The sequence below is a fragment of the Magnolia sinica genome, chromosome 7 (assembly GCF_029962835.1).
Source record: "Magnolia sinica isolate HGM2019 chromosome 7, MsV1, whole genome shotgun sequence".
NCBI lineage: Eukaryota > Viridiplantae > Streptophyta > Magnoliopsida > Magnoliales > Magnoliaceae > Magnolia > Magnolia sinica.
In genome coordinates, this window is record NC_080579.1 from 91,464,278 (window position 1) to 91,489,819 (window position 25,542).

At 41.6% G+C, this 25,542-nt stretch overlaps 1 protein-coding gene across 1 annotated transcript; it reads left to right on the top strand.

The window, feature by feature from the left end:
- Positions 1 to 16,809: 16,809 nt before the first annotated feature.
- LOC131250710 (uncharacterized mitochondrial protein AtMg00860-like) lies at positions 16,810 to 17,340 on the top strand. The gene has a single exon (XM_058250989.1). It carries the CDS (start codon positions 16,810 to 16,812, stop codon positions 17,338 to 17,340), a length of 531 nt encoding a protein of 176 aa, XP_058106972.1.
- Positions 17,341 to 25,542: the final 8,202 nt, after the last annotated feature.

Genomic DNA, 25,542 nt, shown 5'->3' on the forward strand with positions numbered 1-25,542 from the left:
GACAGTCTTTCTTCATGGGAACCTTGAAGAAGAGATATATATGCATCAGCTAACAGGATACGTGGCATCAGGAAAGGAGAACAGAGTGTGCAGACTGAAGAAGAGTTTATATGGCCTTAAGCAAGCCCCGAGACAGTGGTACAAGAAGTTCGACAATTTCATGTCGAAAAACAGTTTTAGGAGATGTCATGCAGACCACTGTTGTTATTCACTGAAGTTTGATATGTCATACATCATCCTTATTCTGTACGTTGATGATATGCTTCTGGCTGGTTCAAGCATAAAGGACATCTCATATCTCAAAAGACAACTGTCTAGAGAATTTACCATAAAGGATTTAGGAGCTGCAAAACAAATCTTAGGCATGAGGATAAAGCGTAACAAAGAAAACAAAAAACTAGTTTTACCACAAGCAGAGTACATAGCCAAGGTACTTAACCGATTCAATATGGGAGGTGCTAAGCTGGTTAGTACTCCATTAGCCAACTACTTTAAGCTATCTAAGGAGCAAGGGATAAAGACGCAGGAGGAACGGGAGTACATGGTTAAAGTCTCATATGCGTCAGTTATTAGGAGTCTCATGTATGCTATGGTAAGCATGAGGGCAAACATTGCTCAAGCAGTAGGAGTTGTTAGCAGGTTCATGAATAATCCCGGAAAGGAACATTGGGAAGCTATGAAGTGGATCCTTAGATACTTGGTAGGTATTAAGGATGTAGGACTGTGTTATGGAGGATCAAAAATCAAGAAACAAGGCTACGTGGATTCAGATTTGGCAGAAAATATCGACAGCAGAAGAAGCACTACTGGTTATGTTTTTTTCTCTAGGTAGTGCTGCAGTCAGTTAAGTCTCTCAGTTACAGAAGATAGTATCTATCAGTACAACAGAAGTAGAATATGTTGCGGCTATAGAAGCGTGCAAGGAGATGGTATGGATGAAAGGTTTCATGGAAGAGTTGGGTAAAAGGTAAGCAGATTGCAAGCTGTACAGTGCAATACATTTGGCTAAGAATTCAGCTTTTCATTCAAGGACCAAACATATTGCCATCAGATATCACTTCATACGTTCGTTACTGGAAGATGGATTGATTGCTCTGGAGAAGATTCATACAAGTGAGAATCTTGCGAATATGCTGACCAAGGCGATCACACCAGAGAAGCTGAAACTCTTTCAGCTTTGATTTGTCTTCAGGCTTGAAGACAGGGAGATGGTGCACTCTAGATGAAGAAAACAAAAGTTTATGGCGATGTGTCTCCAAGTGGGAGATTGTTGAGATGTGGAGCCACATCTGGACGGCAACTCGACCAATCGAGTGACCTGCTCAACTGATCGAGTGGCCCGCTCAACCAGTCGTGGACTAGCTGAACTCGTTTTCCAGGGAGCTGGGATTTTGGATTTTCGAGGTGCTCGACCAGTCGTGGGTGCCGCTCGACCAGTCAAAGACTCCGCACGACCAGTTGAGCTTATACAGATTTGAGTCTGGATTTGATTCGGACTGCAGAAATTTAAGTCAGTTTTTGTAGAGGTGCGAAAGGGGAGTTGCCTAAACTATAAATAGGTGTCCCTAGGGCTTTTCTAATGAATGGGAAAGATTTTCTATATGATGGGAATAATTGTAAGGTGTGGGCAAAGGGTTTTCTCTGTATTTCCAAGGGAGAGGTTAGTATATGGCCTTGTAATCTTCATTTTCTTTCATAGTGGAAGTTTGCATCTGTAGTTTTTTACCCTTATTTAGGGTTTTTCCACGTGTATCTTGTCTTGTGGTTTGTTTGGAATGCTTTGATTCTTTTTCTAGTCTATATTTCTTTCTGTTTATCGTTTGTGGGCGAGACCGGAGATTGGATCTCGGTTCACTGCATTGTTGGCATGCTGCGCAACAGGATGCAAGGGCACACTTGGGGTGGATGGCTCATGTTAGGCGAGTAGCTCATGTAAAGTGGAACCCATATAAATTGTGGCTCATGAGGAGGGTTCGGCCGAGGTCCTAACTCATGGGATGTGGGTACTGGGCTATAAGATAAAGGGATTGATTCACCATGCTCTATCAATTCGAGCTTTTAGAGTAACTAATTGTCCCGCATTAAAGTGGTATTAGAGCGAGAAGGTCTTGCATTTAAGACCCCTCACCAGAGGTGATTAATGTAGGTTCATTTTGAACCCTAACCCTATATTTTCAATATTAAATGGTATCAAAGCTACTGTCTCAATAAACATCATGTGGATGTGCACGATTTGTCTATTTGCTATTCCACCCCTTATGGAGAGCAGCATAATATGATTCTCAGAAACATTATTTACCACGTGTTTGTAATTTCTCTTTATACAACTAATACACTCATGTCAAGTCATTATAATGAGAATATATTTTTGCAACTGTTCAAAATTTGTTAGATCATTAAATACATTATTAATTATTCACTTATGACAAATTGCATAAACTAAAGTAAGCAACCCATAATAATTATGTTGTCACTATCCTAGCCTCCGTGCAATGGTCCCCAACTAGTGTGGGCTTAAATCCATAAATAAATCCCAACTTTCTCTTTCTCCCAATGTTTATCTTCATGTTAACATCAAAATTTTACAAAGTTCAATCATTACTCACTGTCACTAGACAGCATAGAATGCCCTCACTCATCTCCAAGCCAGCACAGGTCCATATCATGAGCTCACTAAGATCAGCAGGAGTCCATCAATGGCACACCATGTTAATGGTCAAGGCCAGCACAAGTTCATTATTCATGCCCCCCACTAACTGACTATAGCTAGAATGGATCCCTTTCAACATACTTCACACCACCAATCAAGGTCCACAGGAGCCTTTAAGTTTCTAATCCATGCTCACTGCCTAAAGACAGTGTGGTATTGAAAAGACGCAATGCGCTAATTATTGGAGTTGATCCTTTGAAAAATCAAACTCTGATGCACTAGTCATGTAGATGTGATAAGGTCAATTTCAGCTATTCATCTTAATAACCGTAGGTCTTTAAAACATATGTTATGTCTTAGATAAATCTAGTATTTTGCGTTGGAGAGCGTTCTTGGAAACTTTAAGAACAGTCCTAAACCGTTTCTAAATAGGAAGAGAGTACGTACTGCCTGTAAGCCACTACCTAATCAATAAAGACCATTCGATAGGAACCCACACATCGCACAAATGTAATCATGATTGGATAATCACAGCCATAAAATCCAAGGGCATGTGAAGTGACTCTAGGATTAGAAATGATCTTACTGTCCATTTTATAGGCCATTATTTCAAGGACTGCGACCACCCAATCAGCAGAGTGATATTGGAGCCATGTACAATCGACGTACTGACATATCCTATCCAACTGTCCACCATGATCATAGGTGGGCCCACTAGGGCCATGTATAAATTGGCATGTAATGTTGCAGTAATAACATTGAGAAACGGTCTAGTACTCCTAGTTGCACAGGGACACATACAATTCAATCAAATGATCCAAACCGTCAATTATGTAAAATGCACACTACATGTATGCCCATGCAAAAAAATTACACCCTTCTGTTTTCCAAGCACAGATCAGTTGGTTATTAAGATCATCGTATCAAAGTGGTTCCTTAATACTATAATCAATCCATGATCAGCACCATCAAGTGTGGTTCAAATGGTATCAAACTAATCCTGTTGTGATGATGATATATAAGTTGTAGCATCCAAGGGAATTCCATGCTACAGAAGGGGTTTGCATATTAAGTTATGACTATGTGCATTACCATGAGTTGTATGGGATCTTACCAGATAGGAATGAAAATTGAACTTACCAGAAGTATGGATGGATCTGGACTGTTCATCCTATGTGCATTACCACGAGTTGTATGGGATCTTTTTCAATTCTCACTACAACAAATGAGAATTTTAGCGGCGCTCACAAGCGCCGCTATAAGTCCATAAAAGCGCTGGCGATTCTATTATTGGCGCTAGTCAAGCGCCGATAAATGGGTATGTTGCTAAAAGTATTGGCGGCGCTAGTAACTTCTATCGGCGCCTTTCTGAGCGTCGATAACTGTCTGTTTTTCCGACGCGAAAAAGCGCCGGTAAAATCAATTAGAGCGCCGGTAAAAATGGTTTGTGGACACTTTTTCTTGCGAAAAAGCGCCATAAGATTTCTACACAAGCACCGGTAGATGCCTTTGTATGGATTTATGAGGCCCTAGCATGCCAATAATTTTTTTTTTATTATATATAATTCAATCAAAACTTGTATTTGTTAAATATTTGAAACATAAAAATGATGCAATACAAATAAAACTGAATATTAAACAAAATTTATATTACCACACAATAAAAAAAAATATTACAATAAATGGTTTTGAATGTAAATAAATAAATAAAAATAAATCCTCTATATGATCTTACTCCTAGCACGAGTGGCGTCAAAAGGCTGAAGTGATTTGAACTCTGGATTGCCCCACTTGTATGCAACGAGAAGAGTGGATCACCCACCATTAGCCCTTTGAAAATTGCTCCTATGATAGCCAGAACTAGGCTAGTCCTTAGCTGCTCCATGGAAGTTGGTTTTTCGGCGCTTTACGTGGCTTCCCATCAATGGCATAACCATGGTTACAATGTTACTCTACTTATAGTATGGGGTCTATAAAAGAAAAAAAAATAAATTCATTAAAAATTGTCTTGGGAAAAGAGAACAAGATAAGTACAGATCTACATAATTTTCAAAAGACCCAAAAAGAAAAAAAAAAAAAAAAAAAAGAAAGATTACCTTGGAATGTGAAAAAGACCCACTTTGTTTGCATACAAAGGGCTTATACTTGTGATTTGATCCATCTGCTTCCACTTTTGTACCAGAAAAGATGAACAAAACCATCAAAGCAGCTCCCACCAATTTCACTAAAGGGCTAAAAGCTTTCCACCAAAGAACCAAATGGTTCTAAGTCATTCAAATAGTATTAGAATTACATGATGTTAGGCTGGTCGAAAAATAAATTTATTAGACTTTCAACTGGAGCCAATTTAATGATGTTCTTACATTGTTTTACACCCCCTAAAGCATAGGGCTGACACCATTTCCCCTCACAAAGATTTAATCTACCAAGCATGATTCTTTACTGGAATGTGCAAGGAGTTAAGGACTGCTTCCCCCAGGTGATGGAAGCAATTCAGGTAACATGTGAAAGTATGGCACATGAGTGAGAGATAAGGATGACTGTCATCATGTAGGAGCCAGAGTAAACATGCCGTGCTCGAGAGAGCTTTACTAAGCCCACATGCATGTTCAAGAAAGCTCATGTACACTGCTATGCATGTGCTAGCATGGCAGATAGGTTCAAGATCCAATCCATCCATCAGAATCGCATGGCAATATTGATGCCCTAGACCAAGAATTAGGTTGATCTACTGGTCAGATGGGCCACAGTTTGCAAAACAAATTTACAGCTCAGAAAAACTTGGCTGAAGCTTTCTAACCCATCCACCTGTTTCCAATATTGGTGCCCAGATACTGAGTGGACCAAATTTGTTTTGGGGGAAAACATGTAGAAGGTCGGACCAACCTGAAGGATGGATTGGATCTCGCACCTATGTGCCTTGCGGGCACATGTGTGGGGTGTACATGAGCTGAATTGCACACACGTGTGTGCTTAGCAAAGCTTCTCTCCCAGAAATCAGGTGAGAGACGCACATGTATGAGAAAAACAGAAGGTCAGATTACGGCTCAGAAAAACTTGGCTGAAGCTTTCTAACCCATCCACCTGTTTCCAATATTGGTGCCCAGATACTTAGTGGACCAGATTTGTTTTGGAGGAAAACAAATCTGGTCCTCCAAACCTGGATGGATTGGATCTCGCACCTATGTGCCTTGCCGGCATGTGTGGTGCGTACATGGGATGAATTGCATACACGTGTGCCTAGCAAAGGTCCTCTCCCAGAAATTAGGCTTGTCCACTTATCAGGTGAGACACACATGTACCAGAAAAACAGAAGGTTAGAACAAACCCCCCGAAAAAAACAAAAAAAAAAAAAGATCTATGGTCTATATTCAGCTCCTAATTGTGGCCTACCTGATGAGTGGAACCTCTTGATTGTCAGGCAATAGGGTACATACATGGTGCCCACAATCTTATGAGATGTCTGCAATCCTTACACGTGGCATGTTGGCATGTGTGCTGTGAATTGCCTCCTGTGCTTCTCCTGGTGAGAGTTGCTTCAGTATTCTTCTTATAAAGATAGAAGGCATCTGCAAATTCAGTTAAATATAAGCCCTTTTGGTGATTTGTGTTATCAATTTCAGCACCACATTACCTACTCGAGCATGTAGAGAGCTAACATATTAAAATAGTGAATTTCACTCATTTCTATCTTTTCTTCCTTTTGGAAAGTAGGAACTTAAACATGGTTTCAATGCATGCAGGAGGAGTTGCAATCACTTGAAGGCCTTCAACCTGCTTCTAGATGCTGTAAAGAGTATGCTTGATAATTTACTGCTTTATTTATACAGTACCCAGTTTCCCATATCTATGTAAAAGAATTTTCCATCCCTGTTAAGCAACTATGTGTTCTCCTAACTATGGCATTATTTGAAAATTCAAGTAATTAAAATTCGTTTATCCATGAGGCCTTCAACCTGCTTTATTTATACAGTACCCAGTTTCCCATATCTGAGTTATATAACCTGGCAGGTGTGTGAGACATCTGAGTTGTGAATATGTATGCCCCACTTTGCAGAACAGCTGGTGCAGAAATCAGGCCAGTCCATTCATACAGCTGATTGACTAGTTGTAAATTGCCCATTGTGACCACCTGCAAAATCAGAATGTGGTACAAATTGAGTAAGAGAGTGAATGATTTAAAAGGATACAGACAAGAAAAGACCATTGAAATATCAACTGGTTAAAATTTATCTACTAAAAGCTACATACAAGGAAACCTTAATATTCAAATCACTTCATGAGTAATAGATTCATGTTTCAATACAACAATTTGAAAAAAGGTAAAAGCAGAAAAAGCAAAAGATCTTTATCTTGTTTCTTTCTTGCCTTTTGGTACTATAGGTTTTTGTCAACACATGCATGTACAAGGCAGCTCATGTACATTGCCTTTTGGTACAATGTTTGTTGAAATTTGAAACAAGTGTACTTTTTTGGTTATTTGGGGATGGAAAGTGAAAAAATGATAATTGCCATTTGGGTCTCGCTGCCCTGCCCCAAAAATGATAACTGCCATTTGGGTCCTGCTGCCCTGCCCTAAAAAATGATAACTGCCATTTGGGTCCCACTGCCCTGCCCCAAACATCAGTGTTTTGCTGTTTCAACTTTCAACTACTTGATGAAATTTGAAATGAGGGGAACTGTTTTTTATTTGTGGATGAAAGGCAAAAATAAAAAACAGAAAATTGATAATTTCTATTTGGGTCTCACTGCACTGCACCAAATGCTTGACCAAATTTCATAGGGCTCCAAAGGTGCTGGAGGCAGGTGGGGCCCACTTCCATCATCATTCAACGATGATATTCAACCATAGAGGGATGCCACTATTGGGTTTTGTTCTGACCTTCCATGAAAGAAGGGAAACCAAAGAATTCCACCACTGCTGATAAATCAATTACGTCTCCTGCAGGGCCGACTGAAAATTGCAGATTTTGGATGGTCAATGCAATCCAGATCAAAGAGGCTCACCATGTGTGGAATGGTAACAAACAAAGCACATGACTACACAGTTGACAACTGGACCTTGGGTATCCTCTGCTATGAGTTCCTTTACGGCGTCCCACCTTTCGAAGCCGAGAACCAGGAAGATACATTCAAAAGGTTAGAAAAGCTTCATCTGCCTATCTACATTTCCCAAAGTTTACACAGAGCTTATAATACTACTATCTATGTGTAGGATTGTGGAGATCGACTTGAGTTTTCCTCCCACTGCTCATGTGTCTGCAGAAGCAAAGGACCTGATCTGTCAGGTATGATGATCAGAAGCATCTATGTATTGAAAATCATTACGCATAAGCGTCTATGTATGTGTTAACATTCTAGTTGTAAATGTGCAGCTTCTGGTGAAGGATTCTTTAAATTACAGCCCAACAAAATTCTTAACACAGATAAATTACAGATCATATAGTTTGCACAATAGAAAATATGAGTAAAGCACCTTCAGTATTGTCAGCTGCTCAACATGATCTATCATATAGTTTGAACTGTTGAAGTTTCTAGGATGACTGTGGCTCTATCACAGTGCACTCTACCTGATGAATGGCCCTGAACTGTGACACATGGAAGTTGAATCATAGCCCTTTCAAATTTACGCAAAAATCCATCAGCGGTGAATTCTTACAAATGTTCTGGCCCTAATATAAGTTGGATAGCGACCCTTTTGAATTAATGCAACAAAAAAAAAAAAAGCACAGGCCCGCCAATCTGATCCATGTGGGAGGAACAAGTCCGTGGAAAATTCCTTCCAACACCTTGTGACAACCATATTAATTGTCATGACGAAATGAAAACAGTGGTTGAAGAACAAGCTAAATACCAAATATGAATGTCTCACACAATGCATGAATGCTACATGTACAGCGGCAAATACAAATAGCAAGCTGATTGACTCCAAGAAAAAGGGCCTGGACTTAAATCAATAAATGCCCATCTGATACAAAATATGTACAATAAATAGTCCTCCAAAATGTAGATTTTCTCACTATTATGTGATTATTTATCTGGAGATTGGATTAGTGGTCATTCGTTATGCTGTTAGAAAATGGAAAACACCTGTTGGTCCTATTTCAACAAACAAGTGTCCACGAACCAGTGGTTAGGATCTTGCTCTGCATTTTCTGGATTCCCGCATATCAAGCTCTCATACTTTGCGACCATCCAGATCATTTAAACAAACAACTGTTTTTCTATTGTGGAGATGATGGCGTGTCCTTATCTACTACGTTTTTAGCACATACAAATGGGTCCTGCTGTAGATAGCCATCCATGGAAAAACCATGCTATCCTACTCACTGGATAAATGGTGACAATTATTAGAACCCGAGCAAAGGAGAATAAACAAATAGATGAGATCTCAAGGTTGTATTTAGGTGGCCCACCTGTAGACAGCTCAGATTCACAGAAAAATACAGCCACATGTACTATGATCAGTAACAAGAAACTAAAATACAATCATTAACGGCAATATGGGAAGGGGAAATGATCCAATTCTGCAAGTCAGTACAACATCAGAGTAAGGTTTGTTGAAATTAGACAAGCCATCTCCATCTTAAATGATCTGGATGGTGGGATAGGTGGGCATCTTCAATCATCCATGACCAAAAACCATCTCCACAGGGACGATGGTAACCACTGTCAGATCAAACGCCCGAAAATAGAAAGACATGAAAACAGAGAGACATTCCATATTCCGTAATGGGCCAGCACCATCCAACCCCACATCAACAGTGCATTAGCACCATCCAACGAGGATACATTTGAAGAAGCGCCATGAAAATCGCAACAGAACATGACAATAGAAAAACAGTTGTTTGTTGAAATGGACTATCTGCTGGTGATTCGTCTCAAATCCTAAAATAGTTTCAACAAAAATGATGGACAAGATACAGACAGGAACAATATATGAAGGTTTTAGCTAATACCTTTGAACTTGTGAATCAGATTAACACCATCAACAACCCTGATTCGAGAATCTGCAAATGTAACAAGCACTTCTAAATTAGGGATTCGACCATGCAAATCCCTAAAAATGGATTGGACAATGCAAATCCCTAATTAGGGATTTGTATTCAACAAAGCATATTCCTAATCAAGTATTCTAAAGTAGATCATACTTGAGAATCTGAGATTCACCAGCAGCAGAAGACCGAACTGCAGCAGAGTGCAGAAAACAGATCCAAAACCCTAGGAAACAAAAGAGTAGCAGATCTAGATCCTACGGAGAGATCCCAAAGCAGCCGTGAGAGAGAAAGAGGAGAGAGAGAAGGAGAGAGTCGTGGAGTTACAGAGAGAGAGAGAGAGGAGAGAGAGAGAGAGAGAGAGAGACGAGTAGGAAATAGGAGAGTCGTGGAGTTGCAGAGAGAGAGAGAGAGAGAGAGACGGGGAGAAAATGTGACAGAGTTTTTTTTTAATATGGTACGATATCCGTCGTTGGGTCTTCGTTAGCGCCGATAAACGTGCAGCGCAAATGCCGTTTTTACCGCTTTTTGTTGTAGTGTCTCTGGGACCCCATTTATGGGCATGATTTGGTTCCATGCACATGCAATCATGCACATAAATGCTATTTTAAGGTTCATGTTAATGCACTTATTATTCTTTGTGATAGAATTGGAAGTGGATTGCGTCTTTCCCCCGATTGGATGATAATCGGTCCAGGAAGGGCTCTGTGGGGCCCACCAAGATGTATGGGTTTTATCCACATCGTCCATTCATTTTTCCATATCATTTTAGGATATGAATCCAAAAATGAGGCAGATCAAAGGTTCAAGTGGATCACACTCCACAGGAAGTAGATGCATTAATGACAGCCACCATTGAAACTTTCCTAGAGGCTACTGTGAATAATTACAATCCAATTATAACTCCTAAGAATAATTATGGTGCAATTAAAGGACCCAGGAACACCTGAAGTGATTGGAAATCTTGGGATAAATTACAAGTCTTGAGAATGATTACAGTCCAGCCACCATTGAAACCTTTCTAAAGGCTATAGTGATCTTTATTTGCCATCTTGTTCATAAGATCATATGGACTGATGAAGGGAAACACAAAATCAGCATGATCCAAAACTTCTGCCACTCTCAAGAAGTTTTTAATGGTAGGCATTTCCCTCCCCACTTTTTTCCTATCATGTGCCCACTTAAATTTTGAATCCACCTCATTTTTGGGCTCATGTCCTAAAAAAAAGCTGGCAAATGGATGGATGAAGTGAATTTCTCACAAAAATCATCCAAGCCCCTCCTAGCCTCCGACTGCAGGCCCCACATACAAGAATGTGAAGAATCATAAACTTTATAAATACTTACAATGGGTAGCTAGTTGAGAGATATGATTGTAGGGGAAAACAAGTATGTTACTGAAAGGATCATTAGTCCCATACACGCCTTTGGGGGTGCAATCCAGGAAGTAATATTCCTTTTGCTTGATTACTCAGTGACTTAATACCTTAAATCCTCGTTACGTCCAACTTAGAAACAGTAGGATTTTAGTACCCCTCTCCCTCCTAAATCAATTGTTCATAAGGTCTATTCTCATTGGAAGATTTTATAAATTTTTCTAGAGTAATGTTGATATAGAGTGGGTCGTGGACATTTTAATGGCAAAGATGGACCAAAGAAGGCCTGATCGGAGGCGGAAATAATCAGGACCATCAGAACCTTAAAACAGTCATATTTCGTAAACTGGAATGAGTTTTCGACATATCATATATGATTTGAGGGTAGGAGAAGCTACTTTAGCCATTTTGTGAGATTTCATCATGTCAACAATCAAAACTCCATTTTAATTTCGTTTTTACTATAAATAGTAAGTTTTAGCGGGCATATAACTTTTAATCCTTTGAGTTGTAAGAGTCATGCCTAACATAAAAAGGGCTTAGAAAAGTTAGGAGAACAACTTGGTTAGGCTAAATTGGATAGTTACTATTTTTGGCTGAAAACCATGAAGTCAATGGTGGTGACCATTTATAAATAGTCAGTTTACTGTTTATAAGTAATCACGTTTTTAGGGAGTTTGAGTCTAAAACTTCATCCTAGGTTTGAGCTCATTATTTAAAGGATTGTAATTTCATTTTTATTCATTAATTAATTTATTTCAAATTTATTAGAATTTATTTTTATTTTTTTTTATCCCTCATGGATTTAGGTAATCTTTGTGAGGAGTCCAGAGAGCTTCATGGATTCAGAGTAGTTATTTCCTAAGGAAGATGGTGATCAACCTCATTATGTCCCTCCCTATGTCAAATGTATACGTGTTTAATTTATCTCTTCAATATTTCAAAGAATTTGGTTGAATAAAAACAATATTAAAATTTGGGAAACCAAGCAGCTGTCAATCTCAGAAGTAACAGACAACAAAGTTGTTTTTTAATAATTGTTTTCTCTGTGTTCTATTATTTTGCAAGTGATGAACATATTCTGAAACTAATTTTATCATTTACAAAATTTGTTTTGGAATCCGTTGGTGTAACACCCCATACTTTCAATGCTCGAGTGTTACTAGAAAACTTGGTATGAACACATTTAAGCAAATAAGTTTGGCCTAAGGCAAGCACTTTTGCCCATTCATCAAACCATAATCCGATTAGTGCTCAAGACATCATATCGTAACATGAGAGATGTTAACCCTAGATCAGCTCATATCATAACAACCCACTCCACGTCATACTATTAAACCACACATCACAAGGTTGGGATTCGGCTTAGTGAACCCACCGTCCATCAAGCCACCATTGGGGTCCATCAAGGCAGAGCCTAAGGCCTTTATAAAGGTTAAACTTGAAATTGGTCGTAGATCTGTACATATCTCTAAATGGGTTCCCAAATCGAAGTGTGCGGCCCACCTGACCCTTAAAACTGACCAATCAATGGTCAGAAACCCCTGATGATGGCCTCCAAAAAGAATGGACAGAGTAGATTAGGCAAATACACCGCTGTAGACCCCACAGCAGAGTGACCGTGCACCACGTGAACTTGCACCCAACATGCACCGAAAGAAGAATCAGGTCAAATGCTATTTGACCCGAAACCTTTTGAAAATGAGAGAAATTCTCTCTCGTCCATTTTTCCCGCCAACAGAGGATTTAAACGGGCAACACCGTGCCAAACGTCATGCCACTCCACACGGATCGGGACCATCCATCTGGAAGGTCTTACATGGACGACCAAAACCATGCTTCCCTTCCGTGACCATGCACGCTCACGAACACACAAGCACGGGCCCAAGCAAGGAAGTGCCACGCACAATTACTTCAAGACTGGATTTGTGCCATGCTAGAGATCTGCATGCACCTTCTCCTATAAATCCCATCCCTCCATCCAACGTAAATCTCAGCCCTTCTCTCGGCGCCGAGAAAGGAGAGGCATCCTGCAAATAACAAAAGGTGGTCGGCTGCCTTCCTTTTTGGGAAACCACACTGGCTCAATCCGAGCCTTCCGCCTAAGCTCCAAAGGCAATCCCAAGTGTTCACACTAAGGCAGCAGCGACCCTAACAGCTTCCCCGAAAATATCGTCAATCCATACGAGAAAAGAGCCGCAGTGGGAGAAATTCGTGAGATGTTTAGACATGCGATCAGGGGCGAGATTAGTGGACCCCACAACGATTATAGGACCCATCCGGTCCCTCCAAATGGAATCGATCAACAAGATGGGCTGTCAATAAAAATCTACCATGGACGACGACCCATCTTCTCCGTTTAACCGGGAAACTCACCATGATGCAGTGGGCCCCATTTCTAGATCAAAGGTGCTCATTTGGTGAAACCTACCCCACTGATGGATCACTTCCATGCAAGACAGAGAGAGAGAGGGCCCAAAATGGAAACACTAATCTGGACCATCCGTTGGGAGGATAAGTGCGACCGTAGGGTAACCCTAGCCCTATAAATAGGGCCCTATCTCCTCGGGATTCTCACCACGATACTCGGAGAGAGAGATAAAGAGAGAGGAGGGAAAAGCTGAGTGTAGGTGAAACCCAGTGCCGCACTGCGCCAAGTCGACCATCCAAATCGGATTGAGCTGGATCAGTGCAGCCCATATACACCAGTGAAAGAGAGAGTCTGGGAGAGACACATAGAGAGAGTGAGAGGAAAGAGAAGGAATAGAAGGGAGTGTGGGCAGAAAAGTGCCGAACTCGGTGTTGCACTGCACCAAGTCGACCATTCAAACCAGAATGAGTTGGGTCAGTGCAAGCCAGAGGCAACGTTGTAGGAAAGAGAGAAAGGAGCGGGAGGAATCGGAGAGGAAATGGGAGAGGAAATAAGAGAGAAAGAATGAGGATTGGTGCAGCTGTGTACACGTGTAATGCCCCGTGTTTTTAGGACTCGAGTATATGACTCGTTTCCCAAAAACCCGAGTGTTAACCTTTAGAGAGCCAAATTCCATATATTTTTTCATCTTACCAGAGTTAGCATCTAGGTGAAAGATGGACAAATGAAACATAAAAGAAATCTTTGCATTACATTTAAAATATACGAGCGGCTACCCATAATGACTTATACAAACCAATGTCTCTGAACTAACAAATACAATAATTACATAATTTATATAAGAGAGATAACAAAATGCACATAAATTTGAGCCGCAAGATCACACAGCTCCTCTTGGCAAATACAGTCATGCATCCCTGGCAATTGTACCCTACTCCTCATCAAATCTGAACATGCATATCATCTAGGCCACCTGCTCTACCTGTACGGTTATATATTTGATGGATGAGTGGCCAGCTTAGTGTGAATTCCCTTCAAGATTACACACTGCCGCCTTAGACAAGTATAGTATGAAAGTAACAAGGCATACAAAATATAACAAAATGTAGTCTTATTATATGCATGGATGCGTAAATGCATTATCGACCTGGAGATGCTCATCCAGTCAGCAATTGGGCTCGTTACCCATGCAAAGGCTGACCATTAGCAAAGCACATCATGTACCGCATAATGACTACCTATCGTATATCACGTACGTAAATCGATAGTCGATGGTCTAGCAGCTAGCGAAATGATATCCCCAATAACTTGGAGGGCATGTGCTATAGCATCCATAAATATCCACTCGTCATTGTCAATATGTCATGTATGCATGATTAGCCAAGCCATTATTAGTCTAATTACAATCAGCTGGTTTAAATAAGCTCAAGGTCACTACGGGGAGCTCATCACCCAGCATAGGCCGATGGCTTGGGCATAGTGTCCCATTTCCACCGTCCCCGACCCATGACTCTACCGCCTTTGGGTGTGGATAGAACCCATCAACACTTGGCCAATCAATTCTCAATGTATGGGAGACTACCATCGTATGTCGAATAGGAATAAAATGTTGAAGATATTAAATACAGTAATTAAAATGAGTTAGTAGGTATGATTCAAATGTGAATAAACAACAGCGATAAAAATGTTGAATGGTTCATTCCATAGTCAGATAGGTGGAATCACCCCATAAATGGTAAATCCCATGAATTAAATTGCCACTAACATAACCTCCATGTTGAGGGTCTATTTCTAGCATAATCAATTTTGTTACACCCTAAGCACGGACTCTCTTTATTAAATGGTGGTTTCCCTCCTTGACTAGAGAGATTTCGATTTATATGTGTCTTGCAAACAATACAATAGTATAGAGATCAAGTAACGAACTATTTTAAATGACTAAGGCATAATTCAATAATCAAAGTAAAACTTAAGTATTCATGTAAATATAATTCAAGAGTCACTTAAAGATTCAGTTCTAACATTTGTATTGGATATGTATGATCATGGATTATCGATTCTAAAACGTGTTTTCAGGTAAGCTAATCAAACGACTAATCAAACTCTTAGACATCATTCATAGTTAATGTAAAAGTTATCCTTGATCTAATTTAGAGATGAAAAGCTCAAAGGGAGAAATCATCACCTTATACTTTGAATCACCAACTGATGTTGCTAGGAAGTGCGTGCATCCTTAGAATTGAATCCTACCATGGATTGTGAAGTTGTACGTGAGATCAAGTTTCTACAAAGTGTTTATGGTCAAGATTAATATAACCTAGGGTTTGGATTACTTGTTTTTAGGGTTCTGATGTAGAACTTAAGGTTTTATCCTAAAGCTTAGTCCTAGACTTAGATTTTAGGATTTGAACTCTGATTGTTATTATTATTATTATTATACCATGAATGAAATAATAACTATAATAGAAGTATTAAATAATCAACGTTAATAACGATGATTCACAAGTTCATATTTAAATATACCTACATTATCTAAAACCCTTATAATGACTAATAATCTCTCAAATAATACAAGTAATAATAATAAAATTTTTACTAACAATAATATAATAAGGACTAATACCAATAATCATATTAACAAGAATTATACTAATCCCATAACGAAAATGATAATATTTTCTAATGATGATGATCATAACTATCAATAATGAATCTAGTCATGGTAATAGATACTATGATCTACCGTTAAGGATAATATTTAAGAGAGTTAAATAAAATACTACTATTTGATCATTACAATTTTGTTTACAATAACTAAGTTGGGCACAAATAATCTACTAATGGCTAACCATATCTAATGTTGACAATCCTCATAAAATGGTGGTAAAATTGGTAATAATACATTAAAATAAGTCTAGCATGGAAAGAAAATGTTGACTCACCTATGTCGACTCGGTTGCTTGACTTGACGATTCGACTCAGCAGGTCGACTCAGCAGTTCAACTCGGCCTCAATTCGAATCGACGGCCCGCTTCGCGACTCAACCTGCAAAACTCGACCGAGTTGACTCGACAGAAACCCCACGAAGAAAGTAAAACCCCTTACTCCTTTCTTCTTCTTCTTCTTCTTCCTCTTTCCTTCCTTTCCTCTCTATCTTTCCTTCTCTCTTTTTTTCTAGCTGGAGGTCCAACAATGCTTGTCTCAACAGAGCTCGACCCGACTAGCACAAACTTAGCAGCCCACTACGGACATTATGAATTTTTTATCATATCCTTTGGTCTCACAAATGCCCTGGCGGTGTTTATGGACCTGATGAATAGGGTACTTATGCCCTATCTAGACCGGTTCGTGATCATGTTTATCAACGATATTCTGGTTTAGTCTAAGAGCCGAGAGGAGCATGAGCAACATCTGCGCATGGTCCTGAGTACCCTAAAAGAAAATCAACTATATGATAAACTAACAAAATGCGAGTTATGGAAGGAGGAAGTCAAATTCTTGGGGCACGTGGTAAAAGCTGAGGGCATAACGGTTGACCCCACTAAAGTGGAAGTAGTTTCCAAGTGGGAACAGCCCTCCACTGTCACCGAAGTTCAAAGTTTTCTAAGAATGGTAGGATATTACAGGTACTTCATCAAGGAATTTTCAAGGATTGCGCGGCTGCTTACTCAGCTAACCAAGAAGGACGCTCGATTTATGTGGGATGAAAATGCCGAAGTGGCCTTCCAGGAACTGAAGATGAGGCTCACATCTGCACCGGTGCTTACACTTCCAGAAGGGGAGAAATTTGTAGTGTACAGTGATGCATCAAAGTTAGGGTTGGGGTGTGTACTAATGCAAAATGACAAGGTGATCGCTTATACTTCAAGGCAACTAAAGAAGCATGAAGAGAATTACCCAACACACGACCTAGAGTTGGCAGCAGTAGTCTTTGCCCTGAAGATATGAAGGCACTACCTCTATGGGGAAGAATTCCAGTTCTTCTGTGAACACAAGAGCTTGAAATACATATTTACACAGAGAGACTTGAATATGCGCCAACGCCGATATATGGAGACTCTCAAAGACTTCAATTTTAAGATATCTTACCATCCGGGTAAGGTAAATTCGGTGGCCAATGCCCTGAGCTGAAAAAAGAAGCATGAGCTAGCGGCCACCATGATGATCAAGGAGTGGGAGATGATGGAGTTTATCTAAGAATTCGACATCTAGCTTACGCTCGATGAACCAGACGCCTACGTAGTCCTCTAGGCTGCAGAGCCGACCTTGGTCTGTCAGATCATATCTATGCAAGATCAGGACGAGTGGCTCAGAAAGATGAAGAGTACATGTGACGACAAAGGAACGTCCGATTGGCGGGTTGGGGGCGACGGCGGCCTTTGATACTAGGGACGTGTATGTGTGCCAGATGTTGCAGACTTAAAAGGGTAGTGATGGTGGAGGCGCATCATTCCATGCTAGCCATACACCCAGGAAGCACCAAAATGTACAAAGATGTGAAGAGACATTATGGCTGAGATCGCAGACTTTGTGGCAAAGTGCATGGTGTGCCAAAAGATAAAGGCTAAACATCACAAACCTGCGGGCCTTCTTCAACCTTTGCCTTTGGCAAAATGGAAATGAGATAGCATCTCCATGGATTTCATATCTGGGTTTCCCAAGACCCAAAGGAAGCATGACTCAATATGGGTTATTGTCGATAGGCTGACAAAGTCCGCTCGATTCCTCCCTATTCGCACCACCGACTCGACCGATGATCTAGCAAAGCTGTACATCAGGGAAATTGTTCGGTCTTATCGGGTGCCCTGCGAAATCGTGTCAAATCAAGATTCTCGATTTACTTCCACATTCTGGCAGAGGCTGCAGGAAGAACTGGGTACTGAACTTAAATTTAGTATGGCCTTTCACCCTCAAACAGATGGGTAGACTGAAAGGGTAAATCAAGCTCTAGAGGATATGTTAAGGGCATGTGTCTTGGACCTCAAGGGGAATTGGGACGATCACCTAGCTCTTGCAAAGTTCGCTTACAATAACAGCTTTCAATCCAGCATAGGCATGACGCCCTATGAAGCCCTCTATAGCCGCCCCTGTCGAGCTCCTTAGTGTTGAGCGGAAGAAGGGAAAAGAAGTCTGTTGGGACCTGAACTTATACAAGTAACTACCCAGGTGATTGATTTGGTTTGAAAATGACTACGAGCTGCCTAGAGCAAGCAGAAGAGTTATGCAGATAACCGGTGACGCGACCTGGAATTTGCGGTAGGAGATCATGTGTTTCTAAAAGTATCACCCATGAAGGGCTTGATGAGGTTTAGACATAAAGAAAAATTGGCACCCCATTTTATCGGACCTTTCGAGATCTTGGATCGCGTGGCGGCAGTTGCATACCACTTAGCACTGCCAACTACGCTAGCCAGCATCCAAAACGTCTTCCATATATTTATGCTAAAGAAGTACAAGCCGGACGAGTCACATATCATTAGATGGGAGCAAGTTGAGCTTACAAATAATGCCTCATATATGGAGAGACCCATCCACATCTTATACCACAAAGAGCAAGTCCTCCATACAAAGATAATTCTGCTGGTCAAAGTCCTTTGGTCACATCACGGAGAAGAAGAGGCAACTTGGGAAAGGGAGGTAGAAATGAAGGAGAAACACCCTCACCTATTCAACGACACAATACAGGTAAATTTTGAGGGAAAAAAAAAAATTTAGGGGGCAAGACTATAACACCCCATACCTTCGATGCTCGAGTGTTATCATAAAACCCAGTATGAACACATTTAAGTAAATAAGTTTGGCCTAAGGCAAGCACTTTCGCCCATTCATCAAACCATAATCCGATTAGTGCTCAAGACATCATATCATAACATGAGAGATGTCGACCCTAGATCAGCTCATATCATAACAACCCACTCCACGTCATACTATTAAACCACACATCACAAGGTTGGGATTTGGCTTAGTAAACCCACCGTCCATCAGGCCACCATTGGGGTCCAACAAGGCAAAGCCTAAGGCCTTTATAAAGGTTAAACTCGAAATTGGTCGTAGATCTGTAGATATCTCTAAATGGGTTCCCAAATCGAAGTGTGCGGCCCACCTGATCCTTAAAACTAACCAATCAATGGTCAGAAACCCCTGATGATGGCCTCCAAAAAGAATGGACAGAGTAGATTAGGCAAATAAACCGTTGTGGACCCCACAGTAGAGTGAGCGTGCACCACGTGAACTTGCACCTAACGTACGCCAAACAAAGAATTGGGTCAAACAGCGTTTGACCCGAAACCTTTTAAAAATGAGAGAAATTCTCTCTCGTCCATTTTCCCGCCAACAAAGGATTTAAACAGGCAACAAAGTGGCCCACCATCGTGCCACTCCATGCGGATCAAGACCATTCATCTCGAAGGTCTTGCATGGTCAACCAAAACCATGCTTCCCTTCCGCGACCATGCACGCTCATGAACACACAAGCACAGGCCCAAGCAAGGAAGGGACATGCACGATTACTTCAAGACTGGATTTGTGCCATGCTAGAGATCCACGTACGCCTTCTCCTACAAATCTCATCCCTCCATCTAATATAAATCCCGGCCCTTCTCTCGCTTTCAAGAAAGGAGAGGCATCCTGCAAATAACAAAAGGTGGCTGCCTTCCTTTTCAAGAAACCACACTGGCTCAATCCGAGCCTTCCACCTAAGCTCCAAGGGCAATCCCAAGCATCCGCACGAGGGCAGCAACGACCCTAACAGCTTCTCCAAAAATATTGTCAGTCCGCACGTGAAAAGATCCGTGGCGGGAGAAATTCGTGAGATTTTAGACGTGCGATTAGGGGTGAGATTAGTGGACCCCATAACGATCATAGGACCCACCCGGTCCCTTCAAATGGAATGGATCAACAGGATGGGTCATCGATAAAAATTTATCATGGACAACGACCCATCGTATCCGTTTAACTGGGAAACCCACCACGATGCAGTGGGCCCCATTTCTAGATTAAAGGTGCTCATTCGATGAAACCTACCCCACTGATGGATCACTCCATGCAAGACAAAGAGAGAGAGAGAGGGCCTAAAATGGAACCACTAATCTGGACCATCCGTTGAGAGGATAAGTGTCAGGCTCGTATCCTACTCCGTACCGTTTCGTAGACTCTTGCGATCTTCCCCATCAAATTTCAGCAACCCGCGACCTGTAGTCGGGATTTACGCGTGACCCTGAGTCACATACTATATATCTAATTCGACTCGACCTGAAACTTGTACCCTTGCAACCATGCCATAGCCACGGTTCCAATGTCGCATCTCTCACACCGATGCGATACCCAGGCCAAGAGACATGGGCCCACGTTTATTTCGAAGAAAACACCGAGTGTTGCAAATCCCGAGGAAATCTCTACCAAACATCACATCAATCAATCAATCAAGTCAAGTACCAACACTCATCCCTCTCTCATCCAAAGTCAACTCTCAAGTCAAGTACACATATATCACTCACCCATCACACCCATCCCTCTCCCTTACATCCTCTCTCTCTCATTTTTTTCACTATTTTTTCTAAGCAACCTAAGAGAGGAGAGACTGTCCAAGCTCTCCGTGAGAATAGCCATGTGTGGCCCACTCCCTACCCCAAGATCTCCCATCTCCACCCTTCAATCTTCATCTCCCACCATCAAAGAGGAAGCCGAGGAGCTAAGGAAGCCATGGGACCAAGAAGGAGCAAAATCGGTGGGCGATCCACCGTTGATTTTCATTTAAGGGCCCACTTATGATGGGACCCATTTTTATGTATGTGTTGTGAACCAAGAGGGGCCCATAGTGGCAGGGTCCCTCCACTACCTCTCTCTCTCTCTCTCTCTCTCTCTCTCTCTCTCTCTCTCTCTCTCTCTCTCTCTCTCTCTCTCTTCCCCATCTTATGGCCCACCATGATGTATTTTTTTATCCATGCCGTCCACCACGTGGAGCACGCCACTGTCCATCCAGGGGCCCACCTTGCTTCCCGTTTTCAGGTGGGTCTAGATGAAGGCAAACACAAATGTCAGCTGATCCAAATCAGGTGAGCCATATCCTCGTGGGACTCACCTTGATACCATGTGTTGTATCTGCACCGTCCAATCCATGGACAGTGGGGATCAGATTGGCTGGGGTACCTCATACCAGCAGCCTCAGTTGCTATATCATGCTAGCAAGTTTTGTCGGTCTGACCATAAGTTTAATCCAGACCATCCACCCACCGTCCAGATGCGTGGACGGTGCGGCTTTCCCTGATACATGGGACCCACCTCTTTCTATGCATTTCATATATGTCACCGTCCATGGATTCCATCCACGTGGCCCACCTAGATTTACGTATTCTATTCACACCGTCCATTGATGGTGGGATTCCCCCATGACGCATGGGTTTTATCTGGACTGTCCAGTCTAGCTGGACATGCCCCCCCCCCCCCCCCCCATGGCAGCGTGTGGGAGCCACCTTGATTTAATGTATTCCATCCACATCGTCTAATCCATGGACGGTGAATGCGGATTGGCTGGTGTACCTCACACTAGTAGGCAGCTGGTGTGATTGACATTAACAAGTTCTAAGGACCCCACCTTGATGATGCGTTGTGCACCTTGGTCATACGTGGCCACCATGATATACGTGTGAATCCACACCATCCTTCCAGGAATGAAGCAGATTCAAATCTTAGGTGGAGCACTCCGTACGTGGGATTCCACCATGATTTGTGGGTTTTAATCCACTCTCTGTCCATCCGTGCAGGGTCCACCTTGGTGACACGTGTGGTCACTGGATGTGGGGCCCACCTGGACGACGTGCTGCCTCCAGCACGTGGGGTCCACTAGATGATGTGTTGTATCTTCACCGTCCAATCCATGGACGGTGGGAGAGATTGGCTGGTGTACGCTGACACCCAGCTATATAGCTGCTTTATGACATCAGCTAGTTCCGTGGGACTCAGCAGATGTATGGGTTTCATCCAAGCCGTCCATCCATATGGAATCCACACCGGCTATATAGTTGATGTACTGACGTCAGCAACTCATGTGGGCCCCAGCATGTATTATATCCAAATCGTCCATCTATGTGGACCACACACACCAGCTATATAGCTGTTGACGACGTCAGTGAGCCCTTGGGTCCCGTACGATGTATGTGTTATATCTAAACCATCTGTCCCTGGGACGGTGGGACCCACACTGCACGTGTGGAGTCTCCACCGTCCAGGTGAACATGGAACACCATCGCGATGTATCTGTTAATCCTTGCCGTCCACCTGACGCTGGACGGCCAGCAGCTATTGCTGCTGTATTTTTTTTACATCAGCAAGTTTGGTGGGTCTAGCACAATGTATATATATCCATGACGTCCGTCCATCTGGTGGGACCCACCTCGATGTATATGTTGTTATATCCAGACCGTTTATCAGGTGGACCACGCTACAAATCAGTGGGGGTTGAACGTCCACCATTGCATCCTTTAAGGATCACAGAAGTTCTGGATCAATGTGATATTTGTTTTTTCCTCTTAATTCAGGCATTGCGATTTTCCGAGGCCCATTGTGATTATTCGGGGCCCACTTTTATATGTGTTACATACACTATCCATCCATTATGCCTAGCTCATGAGCCCTTGTTTGAGGCCCAAAGTGACATATATAAGGCCTTTGAGTAGGGCCCAATATGATGTATGTGTGTGGCCCATGTAATGCAGCCCATCTTGATGTATATGAGGCCCATTATTATGGCCTGTCTTGATGCACTTGAGGCCCATTATGGTGTATTTATAGCCCATTTGGCGAGGCCCATTATGGTGTGTTTGTGGCCCATTTGGAATGTGCAGGGCCCACCTTAACGTGATGTATTTATGGCCCGTGTGAATGGCCCATTGTGATGTATATTAGGCCCGTGTAAGCGGCCCATGGTGATGTATATTAGGCCCATGTAAGAGGCCCATTGCGATGTATATAAGGCCCATGTAATGCGGCCAATTGTGACGTGTATTAAGCCCATGTGATGCGGCCCATTGTAATGTATGTGCGAGGCTCATGTGATGAGGACCATTGCGATGTATGAGACCCTTGTGTAAGGCCCATTATGATTGTATGAGGCCCATTGAGATTATGTGGCCCATGGTGATGTATATTAGGCCCTTGTATGAGGTCATGGACCCACTATATGTTTGGCTCTCTGTGGGCCACTCCTTGGGAGTAATGTTGGTTAAATGTCCACATTGCTAGGCAATGATGGTTAAATGTCCACATTGTGACCTTCCCTTAGGCCCTTTGTTAGGCCAATTATTGAGGCCGGTTATCGATGCCGATTATGAGTATATGATAACATAACATCATGATATATGCCCATACTCATCATTTGCTTGTTTATTATGAGATATGGTTGACCATTGCATATGTCATAGGGTAGATTATTATGGGACTCCCTGATAAGAGGAGTTGCCCACATGAGTGCACGGTACGCGCAGGATTACTACATGACTGGATGGTATGACTCATGCATCTCATATTTTATGATATGACTACCGTATGCCCTAGCAACATCAGAGTCATGGCCTCTACAAGCTTGTCGTAGATGACCAGATGGGACACCAAAAATGTTTGGTTCTAGCATACGAGCGTCATAGATGTCCCTGGGTGAAAATCTCTAAACCTCCATGGCCAGGAGACGCCCCAACATCTAGACCGAGTGGATATATATGAGCGCATGAGGGTCGTATACTAGTAGGCCGCGTCTCCCACTGTGTCATGGTCAGTTGGGAGGGGGCGTGACCTTACCCGCCTGAGTGAGTGAGCAATATCTAGGTTGAGTTTAACCAGCTTGAGGAATGGGTCCGCTATCGACAAGTCAGGCCCGATATTAGTAAGCAGATAGTGAGGTCTCTTCTACTTACCTAGTTATGCACTCGGATAGCGACTGCAAGCTGGCATAGAGTGTAATAGACCCCAGTGATGATCCTAGAGATGTATAATACTAATATGTGGACTTATTGAGCAGGAGTTGCATACTCAGTATTTTATTCATTCATTCATTCATTCACTATCCACTCGGGCTGGTGGTGTATAACTAATTATTGTGTACCTTCGCAATGGTCAGGATTTCGGTTGGGGTACACAACTAACCTGAGATCAGGAGTTTATCACATTAAGTCTAGCTATCCAAATTTAGGTATGAGACTAGTTTGGATAGAAGTCCCTTGTGATGGACCCCATAGCCTGTGATACTACGTACTATCATCCCGACTTTATACTCCAGTTTGGTCATTACATTCGCACCGTATACTGCATCTGTGGCATATGGCATTTTGGGTTGCTATGTTTCTATATTTATATGGCCTAGATGATCTTGACAGTATTTATGGACTCATCAGAATTTGTATATTGCATTGCATTTTCAATATATGATATTTGGCTTATTATGTCTCCGCATTACATAGCTGATCTACATTACTTCCTCAGTATATAATATTGGCTTATTATGTTTTTACATCGCATAGCCTGGATAAGGCTGATGGTATTTATAGACTTACCAGCATGTCTCCACATTACTCTGATATTGTACGATTTATGGAATGTCTGTATTTCCACTTACTCTGATATTTATATGCTTGGAAATCTGATTGATCTAGGGTAAGCCTATCCATCAATGTGGATCTCATATGATGGAAACATATGAATCTCACAAGAGGATAAAAACAAAACCTAAACAATAGATAACATGCATACACCATTCTTCTCATCATTAAAACAATCAATCATCATAACTTAAAGAATTATTAAACCCATGTACTTCCCTTCTAGCTTGGGCTAGAGGGAACTTAGAAAAACATAATTAAAATATGAAAGAAAAAATAAATGCAAATAGAAAAGATCTAAAAAAATAACTTATAAAACTTTAATAAAATTAAAAACTCTTTAAAAACCCTAAATCTTGCTTTGGGATGCCTTGAATGATGCTTAGGAATGCCCTAGGAAGCCCTATTTATAAATAGGGAACTCCAATTTTCGTACAAAGTTGAAAAATCTTAGAAATCACCTCAAATATACATAATTTTCCAAAATAGACTTATCGCTGCACAGTTTGTTTAAAATAGATTTCGTGCTACGTAGTTTTCCAAAATAGACCTCAGAGCTTTA

What these genes read in the sequence shown, in the direction of transcription:
- LOC131250710 (XM_058250989.1), top strand. Translation starts at nt 16,810, where the DNA reads ATGGTCCTGAGTACCCTAAAAGAAAATCAACTATATGATAAACTAACA.